The sequence below is a fragment of the Rhinopithecus bieti genome, unplaced genomic scaffold (assembly GCF_001698545.2).
Source record: "Rhinopithecus bieti isolate Rb0 unplaced genomic scaffold, ASM169854v2 scaffold_11964, whole genome shotgun sequence".
NCBI classification, from domain to species: domain Eukaryota; kingdom Metazoa; phylum Chordata; class Mammalia; order Primates; family Cercopithecidae; genus Rhinopithecus; species Rhinopithecus bieti.
In genome coordinates this window covers 4,291,480-4,313,427 of record NW_016807677.1, presented here as the reverse complement: position 1 = coordinate 4,313,427, position 21,948 = coordinate 4,291,480, and the positions used below count along the sequence as shown (strand labels likewise).

Below are 21,948 nucleotides of genomic sequence, written 5' to 3'. Positions count from 1 at the left end.
GCAACAGATTAAATCTCCACTCATCCATCTGTTGTTCTGTGCTACACTTTGTGGAGTCTTCCTTGGGTACACAGAGCTAAGGGATCAGTCAAAGATTTGAGAGTAGATTTGGGGACTGCTGCTTCTAAGGCCTTTCTCCTGGAATTTCCCTAGTCAATTGCCTTGAACTCCATCCTATGACATCTCCAGGCTGCAAGTCTGCAGTTTTCTCCTTGAATTCAAGTTGCTTTGCACAATATACACTGTGGTATATTGTCAGGATAAGAGTCCTTAAAGCTGACTCCCAGGCAGCATAATTTGCTACTTTTAAGTGTCAAATTCGCTCCAGTTTCTGCCAGTTGTTGGCCTTTTTCTAGTGCTTTCATATCATTTTTAAAATGTATTTTTTCCAGAGTTTAATACTGTTCTATGAGAAATATTTGTCTCATCTAAGCCAGTCTGCCATTTTTTTGCAGCTGGAACTTCCTAGTTCATTTTATTTCATATTATCATTGATATATCTATGTAATTTTATCTTACTATTTGGTTTTTATTTGTCCCAGCTTCTCCATTCCATTTTCTCCCTTTTTGACTTTTTTTTTTTGTTTTTTTGAGACACAGTCTCACTCTGTTGCCCAAGTTGGAGTGCAGTGGCGCTATCTTGGCTCACTGCAACCTCTGTCTCCCGGGTTCAAGTGATTATAGTGCCTCAGCCTCCTGAGTAGCTGGGATTACAGACATGAGCCATCATACCTGGCCAATTTTTTTGTAGTTTTAGTAGAGATGGGGTTTCACCATGTTGGCCAGGCTCGTCTTGAACTCCTGACCTCAAATAATCTGCGTGCCTCGGCCTCCCAAAGTTCTGGGATTATAGGCGTGAGCTACCATGCCCGGCCCCCTTTTTGACTTCTTGTGTATTAATCAAAAATTCTAAAATTATTCTATTTCCACTCTCATTTAGCTTGTTATACAAACTACTTTAACAATTTCTACTCTATTTTGGAAATTTCAATATGCATCTTTGACTTAATGAAGTCTAATATAAATTGGTACTTTTACTAATTATTAGGAAATGAGGGACCTTAGAAAACTGTACTGCATTTACATTTAACTTCTTCACATTTTCTTGCTATTGTCAGGCATTTTAGTTCTAGAACTATTTATTTTATTTTATTTTATTTCTTTTAGAGATGGAAAGAAATATGTTGCCTTGGTTGGACTGGAACTCCTGGGCTCAAGTGATCCTCCTACCTTAGCCTCCCATGTAGCTGGGACTATAGGCACTCACCACTGACTGGTTTAATTCTAGGAATATTTAAAACACCACAATATATTATATATATATAATCCTTGTTCATTTAGATTTGTACATTTAGTTTCCTTCTTTTTCATTCTTCTTTGCCTTTCTCTACTGTCATTTGGGATAATTTATCTCCTGCTTCAAGAACTATCTTTAATATTCTGTAAGACATCTTCTAGTGACAAATTCTCAAGGGTACATTTTAAAAAATCTTATATTGCTTTCATTTTGAGGGTTACTTTTGCTGACTATACAATTCTAGATTGACAAGTGTTATTTATTTGTTTTTGTTTTTGGTGGTTAAGAACATCAGCACTTTGAATATGTTACCTAATTTTCCTTCTATTTCCCTAACTGCCCTTTGTTCATCTCTTGCTTTCTCTCTAGATTCTAGATTTCTCAACTTCTCAATGCCCCAGTTGCTCTGTGATGCTTAACAGATCAAATATAACATTCTCTAGCTTTTCTAGTTGCTCTCAAAAGGAAGATTATAAGCGAGTGTGCTATTTTGGGAAACATAAATTGTATTTATAATTATAAATATAAACTATACACCCATCTATGTATATGTGTTTATGTGTGTATGTATATATATACACACATATATATGCACATTCTATATGTTTTTTTTTCATTTTCCAAACAAATGTCTGTGACTGATATGTAGAAATACAAGTGTTTCATTTTAATAGTGCTTTTATATAGGCACACATAGAGAACAAAGATGATTAGAAGTGGCCATATTGGATACATTTGCCTTGTTTTCATTGCTAGTTTCAACGTTTTACTACGTGTGATGAAATATATGATGTTGGATTTATGATATTTGCTTTTCTTAATGCCTTCTATTAGATTGAGGTAGTTCTCTTTTAAGAGTTTGTGAAGTGTTTCTATTACTAATGGAATTTGAGTTATTGACAAAGGCCTTTGCTGATTCATTGAGGTAATTATATGAATTTTTAAACTTTTATGTTTAAATGTGATATATTACATTAGTATATTTTCTAAAGCTAAACAATCCTCCTGTTACTGACTTCAGCTGAACTAGGTCATAATATAGATTGGATCTTTATACATAACTCTGTTGTACTATGTAAGAGTCCAAATTAACATGATCGTTTTGAAAGCAGAATGGCAATATTTTTGTTAGTTTGTGTTTATCTATGCCCTATGTCCAAGCAATTCAATCTGGATACATCACAGAGGACTTCTCACTCAGGTCCATAAAGAATCACATACAAAATTTGTTTTCAGTTGATTATATATATAGGTGTAGTTGTAGAGAATTAAATAGACTTTAATATGTATCACTATGAAATGGTTAAGAAACAAGTAGTGGATGTGTATTGTGGGACACTATCCAGCAGATAGATGCAACTCACTAGATTTACCTGTAACATGAAGATCTCTTTAAAACAGCTCTCAGTGAAGAAAGAAAGAAACATTATAAATCTTTATCACAACATTTTATGTAAACTAAAATACACATACAAAGCACAATACATGGATACACACATATTCAAAGATAGAAATTAAAAAGGAATTCTTCCCGCTTTTCTGGCTTTGTTTATGGCTCATCCTGCTGCCCACCTGGGATGGCCTGCCCCTGCACCAATCTAGACTCTATAGTCAGTGAATCCCTGACTCAGAGGAAATCTCTACAGGAAACTTTCCAGCATGACTCTAGACCACAGTGATCTCTCCCATATTTTGAATTCCTATGACATATTCCTACATTTCCCGCCCAAACAATGTCATACATAAAACAAGGCAAATAAATATCAGCTGTAAACAGGTATTTTTGATGTCCTTCTTCCTCTCTCCAACTAGATGTTAGGTTGAGTGACTGTATCTGTGCTTGCTTCCCACAGAGCACTGGGGACTTTTGCTGGTCGCTTATTAGAGAAATATTTTATCTTGATGCTGTCTCACCATCAAAACCAGCCTATCCTTGTCAGTAAGAGAGGCTCTCACTATCAGTTTTTTTTGTTTTGTTTTGTTTCCCACACTTTCTTCTGAGCTCTCTCCCTTTTCTTCTCTTTCTCTGACTTGGGAGAACCCCTCGGCAGACACAGCCTTTCTAATTTCTTTTGCTTTCTTCTTCCCTGCCCTCCACTGACCACTGGCAAGATTAGAGATAGAGAAAGGCAGTCTCCATAGTTTTGCTTTCTCACCTGTTTTAATGATCTCTCCTATCTGGGTGGCTGGAAAAGTACCTGTGAGTTCTTAACTGGCTCTTGTGGCTGTGTAAAACTTGTTTGTTTCTTGTCTGTGAACACATGTATTTTCTTCAGTCTGTTTTCCTTGTCAATTGGCTTGTCTTGGGGTGTAGATTTGAAGAGGCAATAAAGAGTAGTACAATTAGATGACAATTAGATAATTCCACAGCCTCTGTTAACTGGGTGTTTCTCAGGTATTCTTTGAGATTCCTTCTCTCTCCGTGTTACTGGTGACCCTTGGGAATGGAAAACCCCTTAGTTCTGAAACAGATGTGGTCCGTGAAGTCATAGTGTAAAAATACCCCAAGTGACTCTATAGATAGGCTTTCCTCAGAAAATCTGAAGTCTCGCGACAACTCCAAACAAGAGAACACCTTGTCAGTGGACACCATGCAGAGAACTGGTGGGTGATTGAGAATTCTTTTTTTTGTGGGGCACTTTTGCAGGCTTGATGAACTTTGGGGCCTCTCTGTCATACTTTGGATATATTCTCCTAGCAGAGAACATGTCTTTATTGTAGGCCATGCCCTTTTTACACAAAACCATCTGTTTAAATAGGTGCTTGTTACATTCCGCTTACTCCCTGGCAAATGTAAAAATGAATCATTGTATTTTGTTTATTAGCTATAGACTGAATCTTTAACATATACTAGACATAATTCCTGGTGCTGTGAACAAGGCACCTAGTGAACAAATACATGGTCCTTACTGTTAGAGAACCTAGAGTTTACTGTGAGTAGAACAGGTAAAAATATTATATGCGACTAGATTAATGAGATTTTTTGGATAGTGATACATACACTCATGAAAAGGAAACAGTGAAGTAATTAAGAATAATAGGGAGATGGAGTGATCTAGTTTTAGATTGTGTGGTCAGGAAAACTTATCTGAGATTTAAGTGACAAGAAAGACTTATCCTTATAGATCATGGAAAAGAGTTTGGAAACCATTACAGGGTTTTATCTAGGGATGTCAAATGGATCTCATTTACAGTTTAAAAAGCTCAGTCTGGCTACTGGGTGAAGAATGGGTTGTAGAAGTTTCAAGATTATGAGCAAAATATCAGTTATTGCCTGAGTACAGGAAAGAGGTGACATAGTTTAGACTAAGATGGTAGCAATGGTGATGGAGAAGAGGAGAAAGGTTCTCCACGTATATTCGATCAATTATTGCCTGAGTACAGGAAAGAGGTGACATAGTTTAGACTAAGATAGTAGCAATGGTGATAGAGAAGAGGAGAAAGACTCTCCACATATATTCTAAAAAAATATGGCAGAACTTTGAGAGGAATGAGAGAAGGAGATGAATCAAGGACAATTTATGACTGCCTGTATGAATCTTGGAAACATTTCTGAACTGGAGAAAACTAGGGACAAATGCATTTTGGAATATAAATCAAGAGTTCTACTTTTGATCATATTGAGTTTGAGATGTCTCTTAGATAGGTAAATGGGAAATTAAGTAGGCAATTAGATATGCAAGTCTTAAGCGCAATGGAGACATCAGAGCTGGAAACAAATACCTCAAGTTACGGAAATCATAGGTGGTATTTAAGCCAGGGAGTGGGTATCACTCCAAATTAGCATATAGATAGAGCAAAGTAGATGCCTAGGAATGAACCCCAGGGTACTCCAACTTTAGAGGCCAAGCAGCAGAGTGGGGATTGGCCAAGGAAAATGGGAAGGAGTGACCAAGGAAGCAGGAAGAAAGCACAGAGAAAATTGTGGCACAGAAACAAAGGAAAGTGAGTGAGTGAATAAAGAAGGCACAGTCAATTGGGTCAAACACTACTGAGAGACTGAGTTCGATGAAGACAAAGAAGTAGCCATTGGATTTGACAACACAAAGGCCATTCATACCCTTGGCAGGAGTGATTTAGAACGTAAACCCAACTGGAATGTGTTGTAACAGAGAATAGGAGGTAGCAAGGACAAAAACATATAGACCATGTTTCCAAGAAGGTTTTATGAAAAGGGGAGAAGATATGTAGCCATACCTCAAGAGAAACATATAGTATCAGGGGAGCTCGCTCTCTCTCTCTCTCTCTCTCTCTCTCTCTCTCTCTGTATATATAGCATATTTGCACACACATGGAGAATATTTATATTCTCTATACACACACACACATATATATATATTTAAATTTATGTTTTCTTTTTTAAGATGCAAACTATTAGAGAGCAGTCTATTTGTTTCCTAAAGAAATGACCCAGTAGAAAGGATTGGGTTGATGACTGTGTCAATTAATGATTTATTGCCTCTTGACTCCAAATGTGCCCTTCTATACATTCTCTGCAATCATGGACAGAATTCCCTTGAGCACCCTCCTGTATAGTGAGCACATTGCTAACCTTTCTCAGCAGAGGACTTTGGAGGGGCATTGCAGAAAGAAGGAACTCTCCTGCTGTTTCTGGTGGCGGTGCAGTAGGCTAGTGTTTTTGGTATAGGGCCATCCAGTGGGGCTCTTCCCCAGCCACGTTCCCAGAATAAGCAATCTTTTGGCAACCTTGCAGCCTCATCCTGGCCTGGCAATAACCTTTCCTGGTGTTCCACATTAGCTACAGCACCCCAGCACTCACTGCCTGTGAAGGCCTACTGCTTGCATGGGCACTCGATTCCCCATGCAGGCCCCCTGTACAGCTCATCTTTGTCCTGGGCCCTCACCCACTTGTCCACACCCCTGGTTCCTGGTTGCCTGCACCCTGCCTGGACTATGGAGGATTCCCTTCTGCTTGTCCAGCAACTGCACACCAGCTCTAGCCTGGGAAAACCAACGATCTTCTCTGTTATATATTTCCCAATAAGGCTGAACCGCAGCCTTGGGGAGGGACCTTCTTCCAAGTCCTTTTGGACACCATCCCTCAGCCTTAGGCATACCACATAGAGATTTCTTTTATCTGATAGTCACTCACTTATCAGCGTTTAGTAATTCTTTATATCAGACTTCCCCTGTTTGGCCCACTGGGTGGTTTCTACCTCCTCATTGGACCCAGACTGTTAGTTACAATGATGAGAAAGATTATAACTGCAAGAATTCAACACAAACTGGTACTTAGAATGTACTTTTTATGTTTTTAAATATCCTCTCTTGAAAAAAAATACCTCACCTTGTCAGTTTCTTTTCAGTATATTCTTTAATATGCTTGCCTCTTGTTAATAGTTTCCCTTGGACATTTTTACAATTTTTTTTCTTTGTGGAGTATTTATCCAAAATGTTGAAGAATCCATTCAGCTCCAAGGGCTATATGTCAGTCATTTTTACTTTTCCCCTCTGTTGGAAGAGCAACTTGTACTTGCCATATATATATACTGGCCAATCATCTCAGACAGGAAATAAACATATAAAACATCACACAGACATTGCCACAGCTAACTCTGTGTGTATGTTGGTTTGGTTTTCAGAAGAACCATCAAACCTTCATGGATTGCCCCTAGAAAGTGCTAACTTCTGAGAATCATCATTCTGAATGTAACTTTCTATCTGAGCTTACATTCCCTCTTAGAGTTCACGTATTACAAATATATATCTTCTTTTTCTTTTCTTAAAAAAAAAATCTTTGGGTCACATTCAAATTTCAGTATCTGTGCTAAAATTATAGTGCTCTGTGTTCCCTTGAAACATTCTGCCCCTTTTGCAAGATCTTCAATACCTTTTATCCATCCTTACCTCAAGTAGAAAGGGGTATTGGAAAATCACTGTATTAATAGAAGAAAGCAGGTGCTGTTTTACCATTCCTGGAGCTTCAAAACCCTTGTTCATTCTTATCTTAGCAGCTATAGTAGTCCCTGGTGATTCTTGAGTTAAGGTACTGCTTCCACCTCCCTTTATTTCCTCCTCTTTTCTTCACTCTCTTATGCGCTTTCATTCCCTCTTTCTTATTTTCCCTCTCCCCTTCCTTCCTCCCTCAACTACCCACCCATTGTAATTAGGATAAAATTTAAACTCCTTGCCATAGGTAATAAGGCCACATAAGATCTAGCTCCTGCTTATTTCTCTAACTTCTCAAGCCTCTGTCTTCCTCCATTTTGTCTCATGACTGCCTCCTTTTTTATCTTTTTTATCCCGCTTACAATGCTTCTCTTCTGAGATGCTTTTCTAAATATCTAGTCACCTCCATCACCACCATGCCATTACACTATCACTGATGTGATATGCTTTGTTCATATGACTTTATCATGAATTATGGAATCATTTTATGTCTTTTTTGTTTATTATCTTTTTCCTTTATTAGAATATAAAGTCTTCGATGGTGAGATATGTTTGTCTTTTTGATGACTGTATACCTAAAGACTAGAACAATTCCTAGCATATGGTAGGGATTTTAAAAAAATCTTTGACCATCTGAGTGTATATGGGGCATTGAACTATGAACTGTGATTGTTGGCAAATAAATAGAAAATGTATTATCTCCTGCCCCCCCTGAAAAAACCTGGATAAACATATTTAAGCTGCCCTATTGTAATTGTTTTTTTCCAGATGCAGCTACTCTTGCCATTCTGTCTATTCGGTCAGGGGCCCAGTGGTATCTGGGGCACAGTGAAGAGTACAAAATTAAGGAAGAATATGGTACCAAACTGCTTGACAATAATCACATTGCTCTCTTCAACTGAAATTCTCATATCCAACCCTCTTTTTTGATCAAGTCTTGGGAAGGCCTATTAAAATGCAAATGAGAGTGATTAAAACGTTAACCTACATGTGTAGATTATAGGAACCATTGTTATTGATTATCTACATAATCGTTTTCAGACAATAGCAGCTCTCAAACATGTTTTAAGCCGTGGAATTTTTTCAAACAAAAAGCTGACCCAGGATTCCATATACATATAGGTAAGAGTGACTGATATTCTGGCTGAAGCAGTGGTATTGGAACTAGTACTCTGCCCCATGGGGTACCTCTCCTGACTCGTGCCCCTCAAGGTAGTACCCAAAGTACCACATGAGGGCCAGAGAGCTGAAGTTACTTATCCAGTCTGTTGTTGTTTTTTGAGGCTGGGTCTTGCACTGTCACTCTGGCTGTAGTGTAGGGGTGTGTCACTGCAGCCTCAAACCCCTGGACTCAAGTGACCCTTCCACCTCAGCCTCCAAATGAAGAAGGAATTAATGGAATCAACTACAACTTAATAATAGTAGTATTAGCAATTTTAAAATCCTCTTAAAGCTGCTGCAAAGTGTGACCCCCCCCCCAACCCCACACTCAAGTTAAAAGGGAATATTAACAGCCTGTCTTCTCTCTGTGGACAGTGGACCTTATCTATACTCCCCAACTGCACATTCCTCAAAGTTTATTACAGGTCCAGAGAGTTCCTGCTTACCTTCCTATATGGCTGCAGGGTTACAAGACTGATAAGTTTAGGTTGAAAGACCTGTTTCTCTCAAGATGTAAGAAATGTTGTAATGCTGCCTTTGTTTCTTGCTTCTGTAACTCACTTCCTGCCTCATGTGGTTCCTGCCTGAAGGTGTTTAAAAGTAGGAAAAGCCCCTTTGTTCAGGGCTCAGACCTTCTGGACGTATGTCTGGCTGAGCCGGTGATCACCTTAATTTAATAAACTCTTCTGCACCTTTTTTGGCCTCTCCAGTCTTTGATTGTCTTGCAACACAAAGTGCTAGGATTACAGGTGTGAGCCACTGCACCCAACCCTCCAAAGGCTTCAAATGATCAACAGCAACAAGACTAAAGACAAACTTCCTGAATTCTAATACCCCGTGCTTTTACCTGTGTTATCCTATAAACCTGGATGAAAAGTACTATAGAATCAGATTAGAGCCTAGTATCAGGGGTTCCTACAGAGAGAGAAAATTTAGAGGTTTTCAGGACCCACGTGTCCTTGCTTAGAATCCTCTCAATGACTATGGGAGAATTGCCTCATAAGACTTCTCTTCTGACTTGGAAATTCATCTAGAGCTTGTCTTTAGTGATAGAAATAAACAAACAGGACTGCTTTCTCCAAATATTTATTTTAAAATTACTTTATCACTCTGAATTTTCATGCATCAGAGAGAACTTTTACCCATAGGTATCTTGACTTCCCATTGGTGAAGAGTGGTATGGCTCTGATCAAGAAGGGTAGGCTCTTTTCATGAGCATTTTTAGTTTTACTTTTAAGTGAAAGCCCAGATTAAAAACATCTCATTTAGCTGAATTGGTGGCTTATGGATCAGCCATAATGTAGATTCTCTGCTCTTGCTAGTTGGGAATTCAGAGCCAAACATAGCATCTGGCCTGCTAGTAGACAGTCAATAAATTTTTTTACTTAAGTGAATGAATTTCAGACTTTTGTGTTATTTAACAAATATAGTTTAGCAATATATTAATCTGATTTCCCACTACATGTTGAGGTGGGTGTACATCATTTGTGCCATATGCAATTGTTATATCCCAGGCATCAATGATACTCACACTAAGATCCTGGAAAATGTCCTTTATGATGAGATATTGAATGTAACCATGAAAGTCACTAAATCTTTCTGCATCATTGTACATCTCCCTGATGTTTTCTGTTTTGATGATAACCATAGTGTCTGGGCTTCTCAGAAGAAGACGCTTAATGGCTTTGTGGACATTGAGGGCCCTTCGGATAAAAACATCAATAGGAAAGGGTCTGAAATGCTGGCCCAGGGAAATAACAATGACAGTATTTTTTTCTCCTCCAGTTCTGTCAATGGCCCGGGTGAGGTACTCCATCTCTTTGACTGAATAGGTCATTGATCCTACCAAGGGATAACAATGTTTTTGCCACTGGATGTTGATGTTCCTATCCAAATCCACAGCAAGCTGGTGTTGCAATTTTCCAGATTCATGCAGATCCACTGACTTCAGTGCTGATAACAAATAGGCAATCCCAAAATAAAATGAGGATATAGTTACCAAGATTGAGTAGATATAAAGATAGAAGAGATTTAATTGGTATAATTAAATAAGCTAATCATGTCTAATTTATTATAGGTTTAGATGGGGGATGTTTTTAAAAATTATTTGAACAGTCAAAAGTGTTACATAGTTTCTTGGATTAAGATGGTGGATAGGAGGCACGACTAGCTTGCAGCTCCCACTTGGACAGATGGAGCAGCATGTGGAGATTCACATCATGAACTTTTGCTCCAGTAACTACCACAGGAACATACCAGGAAAGTCAGGAGAATCCATAGACCCTTTGAACAAACAGGATGACCACTGCAGCCTCTCTGAGATGCTGAAAAACTGTGTCCCTAGGGCAAGTTTGCATCCTGCCTATAGGACAGTAGCTGATGTGCTCTTGAAAGTGCCACCTCCTGGCTGGAGGCCAACGAACACAAAACCAGCACACTAAACAAAAACACAACCAAGGACCCTCACAGAACCCACTTCACTCCCCTGCTAACTCCACTGGAGCAGGTGCTAGTATCCAAGGCTGCAAGACCTGAAGATGGGTCACATCACAGGATTCTTTGCAGACGCTCTCCAGTACCAACCCAGAGACCAGTAGCTTCACTGGGTAGCGAGACTCAGAAGAACAAAACCAATCACTATAGTTTGGCTCTCAGGAAGCCCCATTCCTACAGGAAGGAGGATTAAACCACATCAAGGGGGCACCCTGTGGGACAAAAGAATCTGAACAGCAGCCCTTGAATCCCAGATCTTCCCTCTGACATGTCTACCCAAATGAGAAGAAACCCAAAAACCAATTCTGGTAATACGACAAAACAAGATTCTTTAACTCCCACGAAAGATCATACCAGTTTACCACCAATGGATCTAAACCAAAAAGAAATCTCTGACTTGTAAGAAAAAGAATTTAGAAGGTCAATTATTAAACTAATCAAGGAGGCACCAGAGAAAGGTGAAGTCCAACTTAAATTAAAAACGTGATACAGTATATGAAAGGAAAATTCTTCAGTGAAATAGATAGTATAAATAAAAAACAATCACAACTTCTGGAAATCAAGGATACACTTGGAGAAATGCAAAATGCACTGGAAAGTCTCAGCAATATAATTGAACAAGCAGAAAAAAGAACCTCAGAGCTAAAAGACAAGGCTTTTGAATTAATCCATCAAAGACAAAAAAGGATTTTTAAAAAATGAACAAATTTACCAAGAAGTTTGGGACTATACTAAATGCCCAAACTTAAGAATAATTGGTATTCCCAAGGAAGAAGAGAAATGTAAAAGTCTGGAAAATATATTAGAGGGACTAATCGAGGAAAATTTCCCTGGCCTTGCTAGAGATCTAGACATCCAAATACAAGAAGCTCAAAGAACACCTGGGAAATTCATCACAAAAGATCATTGCCTAGGCACATGGTAATCATGTTATCTAAAGTCAAGAGGAAGGAAAAAAATCTTAATAGCTGTGAGGCAAAAGCATCAGGTAACCTATAAAAGAAAACATCAGATTAACAGCCAATTTCTCAGCAGAAAACCTACAAGCTAGAAGGGATTGGGGTTCTATTTTTAGCCTCCTTAAACAAAAAAATTATCAGCCAAGAATTTTGAATCCAGTGAAACTAAGCTTCATGAATTAAGAAAAGATAATCTTTTCCAGACAAATGCTGAGAGAATTTGCCACTATCAGCCAGCACTACAATAACTACTAAAAGGAGCTCTAAATCTTGAAACAAGTTATCAAAATGCACCAAAATAGAACCTCCTTAAAGCATAATTCTCACAGGACCTATATACAATAACACAATGAAAAAAAAATCAAGGTATTCAGGCAACAAGTAGCACAATGAATAGAACAGTATCTTATACCTCAATACTAACGTTGAATGTAAATAGCCTGAATGCTCCACTTAAAACATAGGGAATGGAAGAATGGGTAAGAATTCAACAACCAAGTTTCTGTTGTCTTTAGGAAAGTCACCTGTTAATAACACATAAGGACTCACATAAGCTTAAGGTAAAGGGGTGGAAAAAGATATTCCATGCAAATGGACACCAAAAGCAAGCAGGAGTAGCTATTCTTGTATCAGACAAAACAAACCTTAAAGCAACAGCAGATTAAAAAGACAAAGAGGGCCATTATATAATGATAAAATAACTAATTCAACAGGAAAATACCACAATTCTAAATATATATCTAACACTGGAGCTCCCAAATTTATAAAACAATTACTAACAGACCAAAGAAATGAAAGTGATGGCAACATAATAATAGTGGGGAACTTTAACATTCCACAGACAGCACTAGACTGGTCATCAAGACAAAGTCAACCAAGAAATAATGGACTTAAACTATGCCCTACAACAAATGGACTTAACAGATATTTACAGAACATTCTACCCAACAACTGAAGCATATACATTCTATTCATTAGCACATGGAACATTCTCCAAGGTAGAACATATGATAGGCCACAAAACAAGTCTCAGTACATTTAAGAAAATCGAAAGTATATCAAGTACTCTCTCAGACCACAGTGGAATAAAATTGGAAATAAACTCCAAAAGGAACCCTCAAAACCAAGCAAATACATGGAATTAAATAACCTGCTCCTGAATGATCATTGAGTCAACAATAAAATCAAGATAGAAATTAAAAAATTCTTTGAACTGAACCATAATAGTGATGTAAGCTATCAAAACCTCTGGGATACAGCAAAAGTGATGGTAAGAGGAAATTTCGTAGACTTAAATGCCTGCATCAAAAAGTCTGAAAGAGCACAAATAGATAAACTAATGTCATATCTCATGGAACTGGAGAAACAAGAATAATCCAAACCCAAACCTGGCAGAAGAAAATAAATAATGAAGATCAGAGCAGAAGTAAATGAAACTGAAACAAAAATAATACAAAAATAAATGAAACAAAAGCTGGTTCTTTGAAAAGATAAATAAAATTGATAGACCATTAGCAAGATTAACTAAGAAGAGAGAAGATCCAAATAAGCTCAATTAGAAATAAAATCAGAGATATCACAACTGATACCACAGAAATACAAAAGGCTATTCAAGGCTACTATGAACACCTTTAAACACATAAACTAGAAAACCTAAAGGGGATAAATTCCTGGACATATGCAACCCTCCTAGATTAAACCAGGAAGATACAGAATCTCTGAACAGACCAGTAACAAACTGAGGTTGAAATGGTAATAAAAAAATTGCCAATACAAAAAGTTCAGGATAGATTCACAGCTGATTCTGTCACACATTCAAAGAAAAATTGATACAAATCCTATTCACACTATCTCAAAAGATAGAGAAAGAGGGAATCCTCCCTAAATCATTCTGTAAAGCCAGTATCATCCTAATACCACAACCAGGGAAGGACACAACAAAAAAAGAAAACTACAGACCAGTAATATCCCTGATGAACATAGATGCTAAAATCCTCACTAGCTAACCAAATCCAACAGCATATCAAAAAGATAATCCACCATGATCAAGTGGGTTTCATACCAGGGATGCAGGGATGGTTTAACATACGTAAGTCAATAAATGTGATACACCATATAAACAGAATTAAAAACAAAAATCACATGATCATGTCAGTAGACACAGAAAAAGCATTTGAGAAAATCCAGCATCTATTATGATTAAAACCCTCAGCAAAATCAGCATAGAAGGGACATACCTTAAGGTAATAAAAGCCATCTACAATAACCCCCCAGCCAACATAATATTGAATGGGGAAAAGTTGAAAGCATTCCCTATGAGAACTGGAACAAGACAAGGATGCCCATTCTCACCACCTCTCTTCGACATAGTACTGGAAGTCCTAGCTGGAGCAGCTGGACAAAAGGAAGAAATAAAGGGCACCTGAATCGGTAAAGAGGAAATCTTTTTACTTCCTGTTGCTGATCATATGATAGTATACCTAGAAAACCGTGAAGACTTATCCCAAAAGCTCCTAGAAATGGTAAATGAATTCAGCAAAGTTTTAGAATACAAAATTAATATACACTAAATTAATATACTGTAAAATCAGTAGCTCTGCTTTACGCCAACAGCAACCAAGCTGAGAATCAAATCAAGAATTCGACCCCTTTCACAATAGTTGCAATAAAATAAAATAAAATAAAATAAAATCCTTAGGAATATACCTAGCCAAGGATGTGAAAGACCTCTACAAGGAAAACTACAAAACACTGCTGAAAAAAATTATAGATGACACAGATAAATGGAAACACATCACATGCTCATGGATGGGTAGAATCAATATTGTGAAAATGACCATACTATCAAAAGCAATCTACAAATTCAATGCAATTTTCATCAAAATACCACCATCACTCTTCACAGAACTAGAAAAAACAATTCTAAAATTCATATGGAACCAAAAAAGAGCCCTCATAGCCAAAGCAAGAGTAAGCAAAAAGAACAAATCTGGAGGCATCACATTACTTGACTTCAAATTATACTATAAGGCCATAGTCACTGAAACAGTATGGTACTGGCATAAAAACAGGCACACAGACCAATGGAGCAGAATATAGAACCCAGAAATAAAGCCCAATACTTACAGCCAACTGATCTTTGACAAAGCAAACAAAACATAATGTTGGGGAAGGACACCCTGTTCAACTGTTCAGCAAATGGTGCTGGGATAATTGGCAAGCCACATATAGAAGAATGAAAGTGGATCCTCATCTCTTATCTTATACAAAAATCAACTCCAGATGGATCAAAGACTTAAATCTAAGACCTGAAGCCATAAAGATTCTAGAAGATAACATTAGAAAAACCATTCTAGACATTGACTTAGGCAAAAATGTCCTGACCAAGAACCCAAAAGCAAATGCAACAAAAACAAAGATAAATGGATGAGACTTAATTAAACTATAAAGCTTCTGCATAGCTAAAGATACAATTAGCAGAATTAACAGACAACTCACAGAGTGTGAGAAAATCTTCACAATTTATGCATTCAACAAAGGACTAATATCCAGAATCTACAAAGAACTCAAAGAAATCAGCAAGAAAAAAAAATCCCATCAAAAAGTGGGCTATGGACATGAATAGACAATTCTCAAAGGAAGATATACAGATGGTGAACAAACATATGGAAAAATGCTCAACATCACTATCAGGGAAATGCAAATCAAAACCACAGTGTGATACCGCCTCACTCCTGTAAGAAAGGCCATATTCAAAAAAATCAATAGATGTTGGCATGGATGCAGTAATGAGGGAGCACTTTTACACTGTTGGTGGGAATGTAAACTAGTGCAACCACTATGAAAAAGAGTGTGGAGATTACTTAAAGAACTAAAAGTAGATCTACCATTTGATACAGCAATTCGACTTCTTGATATCTACCCAGAGGAAAAAAAAATCATTATATGAAAAAGATACTTGTACACTTATATTTATAGCAGCAGAATTTGCAATTGCAAAAATATGGAACCAGCCCAAATGCACCTATCAATCAATGAGAGGATAAAGAAAATGTTTTATTTGTATGTATATAATATAAAATGTTATATATGTTATATATAAAATGTTTTATATATATATATATAAAATGTTATACACACACATACACACACTATGGAGTACTAGTCAGCCATGAAAAGGAATGAAATAATGGCATTTGCAGCAACCTGGATGGAATGGGAGGCTATTATTCTAAGTGAAGTAACTCAGGAATGGAAAACCAAACATCGTATGTTCTCACTCATATGTGGGAACTCAGCTATGAGGATGCAAAGACCTAAGAATGATACAATGGACTTTGGGGACTCGGAGGAAAGGTTCAGGGTTGACGAGGGATAAAAGACTATACTCTGGGCTCAGTGTACACTGGTCGGGTGATGAGTGCATCACTGTGTCAGAAATTACCACTAAAGAACTTATCCATGTAACCAAACACCACTGGCTCCCCGAAAACCTATTGAAATAAAAAAAAATTAAAAATTAAAAAAGTGTTATGTAAATGTGAGAGATTATGTTCATGCTACCTTATAGAAACATGTGGAATCTAGTGGAGTGGGGATGGAAAGGTAGTGAAGTAACTTCCTTGGAGGATTATGTGGTCAGTTTTGTAGATGTTATTTTTGTACATTTTGTTGACTGTAGACTAAACTCATTTGAGGATAGAGAATGGTACTAATTGATGGTCTTTTCATAAAAAAACATGTAAACCCTATTTCCCCAGCCACTGTTTAAATTCCCTCAAGACTGAAATTATCTTCTGTACTTCTGTGTTTCCTTCACATATGCATGGGATAATATTAAGTGCCTTACTATAATAATAAGTACTGCTAGTCATTTGTGGAACCCTTTACAATATACAAAGCATTTATTTGGACTGATCTATCCATTCACCTCAAGGATCCTCTCATGTATATTTAATTGACACATGAATAGAATGAAATGAAGTTCTTCCATTTTCATCATATTAATTAGACTTTTACCAGAACATCAGGGCTAACTGCTTTGTAGTTAGAACTTTTGAGGAAAATGTGCAGAGAAGGATTATTGATGCTTTGTAACATGGGATGGTCTTAGAAGCAAAGGGCTACATTTGAAGACTTAACCCACTGAGGCTGGAAAACAGAGATGCTCTAGGGTAAGTTGGAGGAAAATGGCAGAGCTATTTTCTTCACTCTGCTTCCAACTTACTTCAGTTTTCTTTTCCAAATCATACTGTGGCCATAGAATTGAACTTTTAACACAATGTACAACAGTTTTTTTTCTATGACAAATTAAAAGATGAGTTGAAGAGGTAGGTCACTCCATAACTCAGTCCTTTATATGACCTAAGAGAATCACTGTTATGGAATATGATGCTATGAGGCTGTTACTAGACCTTGAATTTTGTAGATGAGGTAATTGAGGTTTCCCTAGGAGTTTAGTCATTTACCAGAGATCACAATTTAAAGCTCTCCCTTCTGTTGAGAATTTTTCTTATAACTTAGAACTAAGGCCCTACCAATTTTCCTACTTTTATTGGATCAACTTTCCTTCTAAGTTTGAGATCATGAGTGGCCTCATTTTGGGAAGGCCAGGATGGAACCACAGCTACTGCATTTCTCTCAGTGATGAGAGCCAGGATCCGGGGTCATAGAGGGACAGCCAATAGTGGTTTTGTAGGTGAGGTTGCTAAGGTCTACTAGCAAATTTGGAGTTATTACTGCTGCACTCTTGGTTTAGTAAATAGAGCAACTGAACTAGGATTTTAGCAATTGGATTCTATCCCTGACCCTTAAATTAAGTAATGATAACAATTGCAATGGCTATTGTTTTTTTGGGTACTTTCTATGTGCCACTACACCTTACAATGTGTTAAATACTTTATATCCATTACTTCATTTAATCTTCTATACAAGCTTGTATTAGTCTGTTTGCATTGCTATAAAGGAATACCTTAGGCTGGGTAATTTATAAGGAAAGGAGGCTTATTTGGCTGATGGTTCTGCAGGCTGTACAAGCATGGCATCAGCATCTGTTCAGCATCTGGTGAGGCCAGGAAGCTTTCAGTCATGGCGGAAGGGAAGGGGAGTCAGTGTGTCACATGGTGAGAGAGGAAGCAAGAGAGATGCCAGGCTCTTTTAAGTAACCAGTTCTCACATGAACTGACAGAGCAAGAACACACTCATTACCATGGGGAGGGCACCAAGCCATTCATGAGAGATTCACCTCGATGACCCAAACACTTCCCACTAGGTCCCACCTCTGGTGTTGGAGATCATGTTTGAACATGAGATTTGGAGGGGACAATCAGTTAAACTATATCACTATTATTATTCCTGGTTGATTGATGAGAAACACCAGGCAGGGAAAATAAATAACATGCCCAAAGTCATTGTTTCTAAATAGCACAGCCTAGGTCTGTTAGACTGCAAGCCCATGCTTTACTTGTGCCTACCTGATGCAGTCTACTTCACTTCTGACATCTGTTCTTTTAGGTAATGATGACAGTAATGATACCTTACACAAAAGAGAACTTAACCATGTGAGAAGCAATATTCTACATACATTGTATGCATTACCTTATTTTACCAGATAGAGATTATTTTCATCTTTAGTTGACAGATGAGAAAACTGACAGATGGAATGGTTATGTAACTTGTTCAAAGTCACCCAGATAGGAGGTAGGGAAGTCAGGTTTTGAACCCAGGCTGTCTGGTTTTAGAATCATACCCTTAATCGTTATGCTGGTTCTAGAAGCTGAATATCTTAAGTTATTAATTTAATATCTTAAGTTATCTTTGGCTCCATCAATAGTTTTCTGAGCCTACTGGGTACATACTGAAGTGTGAATTCTGCAGAGATAGGGATGTAGTAAACCTTTTTCTACACTGGTTTCCTTCCAGTTAGATAGCTGTATTTTTTTTTAAAGGAAAGATAACAATACCTTGTGAAAATTTTGGTGTGTTGTGATTGAGGAATATGAAAATAAAGAGGCATTTCCCATATTCCCTTCTCCTCTTTGAAATGGAAAAGAAGTTTTTGAAAGGGGTAAGAATTATAACTTAGACTGAGGCATACTGTTGATACTGGCTTTGAAGTATTCCATCCACTGGCGGATCGTGGAATCTCCCATTAGATATATGAGCTTTCCTCTCAGGCATTCCTTCATTTTGACTGTAGCCAAACTACAGGAGACAGGATTCCATGTGTTTCTCCAGACATGCCCACTAGGGATTGTGGATGTCATTCCAACCTTGCATTTCTCTTTCTTTGCAACTGTTTCTTCTGCCAAAGAATCAGTAAGACAGGATCGTCCAAAACATCAAATTACCCATCAGTATTTACTAAGAGCCTTCTATCCTCTAAGTATCCTAAGAGCGGGTAAGGGTGGTGGTAATGGTGGAAAAAGTCTTATTGAAGTATTCTCTTAATGGAACAGATTTTTTTTTTTTTAATAAAATTTTCTGTGATGTGAATTTCCTAAATAATGTGCATTAATGTTCATTATAAGAGTATATGTTTCCTCCTAGAAAAAAAAATGGCTTTCTGGGGGAAAATTTAAGTATTTTCTAGCCTTTCTATGAAAGTAAAGTCATCAATTCTTGCATAGGAATGGAAGCTCAATTATCCTATCATTTTAGCTCACTTTACCCCTAAGTTTGTCACACTGTAAGTGTCTTAAATGCCACCATCAAAATACAAATCCTTTGAGTTAAATAAAGGTGATATAAAAAATACTAACAACTAGTTTGACTTGGGAACTGGCCAATCAAAATGAATATGGCTATAGGCTGGACAGTGTCTTGGAGGTCCAAGATGGGCCAGGGATTAACCCCTTAGTCTTGGAGGGGTTTAGAAGAGTCTTGGAATCCAAGTGTTGAGGTAGCCATGATGGTGAGGAAGCCATGATGGTGAGGAGCCCATGGCAGGTTTGGGGCAGTGATTATTAATCAACCGAGAGAAGTAGTTTAATATTTTAATAACTGGTATGAGTGTACTCGTGTATGTGTAGTGAAAAACAACATTTCTACATCTAGGTATGTATTTACACTTCAGTGTAGATAGGTTTATTAGTGATTAGCAAGGCTTTCTTTCTTTTTTTTTGTGATTAGCAAGGTTTTAATGCTGAACTTGCAGAGACATAAAAGCTCTTGCCTTGAATCATTTTAGATAGGAGTTTCCTAGGCTATTTGGATTCAAAGAAATTGGAGAGTAATTAGTAAATATAAGTGTGGAAGTTCTATTTTGTATGCTAACAATTGTTTGAAAGGTGGCAAAGATCCAGAGGGAAGGATTATAATAAATTGACACCCAGATGGCAGGTTGGAAACCTCTAGATGGTGATGGGCTAGTGGTGATGTGGGAAGAGGTGATGGCAGTGGTATGAAGAGGGGTGCTGTGGTGAGGTAAAGAACTAGGTACAGAATTGGGAAAGAGTTAACGCTTAAATGTTATTGTATAAATTGGGCAGGGAATTCACTGACTGACAAATAGACTGATGATGAGAGTTACAGTTACTAAAATAGGCTTATGATATCCCGGTGATTCAATTATTCACTCACCTAGATAACTGGTGTCTTGGCCAACCTTAGATGAGCCAAATGAAAAGAGTGCTGATAGGACTGAAACAGTGAACAAATCCAGTAGAAAGAAGAAACCCTTTAAATGGGTCTAGAAATAGGCACCACCCACCAAACACAGGAGTACTTACTGTTGCATTTGGAGACACTAATCGTATTGAATTTTTCCATAATCTCTACACCCACATTTGACCTTAAAGACACAAATACAGAAATTAATCTGTAGGTGGCCTCAAATGAGGAAACATACAGAAACTAGATTATCCAGTGCCTCAGTTATTTCTTAGAGATAAGTCAATTATTATGCCTACAGTTTCAGGCCATTTAGTAAATTTCCATTTCTTTGCCTATTAGGCTATGGGATACAGTTACCCAGAAGGTATGTAGGAGGATTTATTGAGATGCAGAAAAAATGTATTAGAGCACACACACATATACAAATGTGCATTTCTCATTTTCATTTAGTTTTTATTCTGTATATATTTTAATCTCATTGATAAGAATTAAATATTCAAAAAGTTTGTGGATTACTAGAGAATGGGCACTGTCTCTAAATGAATTCAGAGCTCCTTTCCCAAAAGGCTCTTACTAAAGACACCCAAAATTGATGCACTCACAAGACTTTTCTTGGGATCAGTATATAGGCCAAATTACAATATTTGCACACGTAGTCTCAAGAAGTAATTATTTTTACCTTTCAAAGAGGCTCTTTTCTTGTTTGCTAAGATAAGAAACTTTCTTGTTCTCAGAATGCATATGAGTGAGTGCAGCACAGGGCATGTGTCGAGGCCTCACACAGTAGAAGGCTTCTTGGTCTCTGTTGTCCAGGTACTGGCACAATTCAGCATTTGTGTTTAGGACCAGGCCACATTCAGAGTGGACTTGGGAAGTGCCATTGACGAACTGGCCAATGAAGATCACCCTGTCATAGCCTTGGTTCCTTGCACTCCAGAGTGCTGACACCCCTTCACTGGGGTGGATGAGCAGCAGAGACAGGGAGACCTGGCCCTCCCAGAATAGAGTGAAGCTGACCAGGTAGGTACCATTGTTGAAGTCAGTCACCTTTCCTGAAGCACCTGCCATCAGGGCTGGGGAGGACATCCTGGCCCTCAGGAAATCCCCACCATATTGCTTCCTGTGTCCCAAGTGGTCCCTCATTTCCAGCAGGATGTCCAGCTGGTCTCCCCTGCAGTACGTATCTCGAGGGTTGAGGATGGTGGCTGTGCTGTGTGTGGCGCTGGTAGTGGTGTTCATGTGGGTGAAAGGTCTGGGTGGGATCTGCTGATCTAGTTTCTCTATGATTTCCTTTATTCTGAGTTCAGTCTCTGTTAGTGGCTTTAATGGTATCAGTGGTGCTTTAAGGAATAAGGACTTTATGGAATTGTTCCAGTGATGGAGGGAGATGGATAAGTTTAGAGCAGACCAAATCTGAAATGACAGCAAATGTGATATGAGATGGATAAATTTAGAGCATACCTGAGCTGAAATGAGAGGAAGTATAACATGCTATGAAATTAACCTGTTCCTAGT

General features: G+C 37.8%; 1 protein-coding gene across 4 annotated transcripts in view; it reads right to left on the bottom strand.

Annotated features, from left to right (window-relative positions):
- Nucleotides 1-21,948, bottom strand: part of LOC108536418 (NXPE family member 4) — a 63,197-nt gene that overhangs the window by 28,639 nt on the left and 12,610 nt on the right. Inside the window, exons 3-6 of one of the 4 annotated variants that reach the window (XM_017883137.1) lie at nt 21,113-21,846; nt 20,550-20,611; nt 18,917-19,123; nt 9,439-10,321 (exon numbers count right to left, since the gene is read on the bottom strand). The exons of 1 other annotated variant lie outside the window; for it this stretch is intronic. In XM_017883137.1, coding sequence (XP_017738626.1) covers nt 9,786-10,321; nt 18,917-19,123; nt 20,550-20,611; nt 21,113-21,846 — 1,539 coding nt within the window. In that variant the 3' untranslated portion in view covers nt 9,439-9,785. Of the gene's footprint in view, nt 1-9,438; nt 10,322-18,916; nt 19,124-20,549; nt 20,612-21,112; nt 21,847-21,948 lie in introns of those variants that run through there. 2 more of the 4 variants (XM_017883139.1, XM_017883138.1) reach the window with 2 other exon arrangements.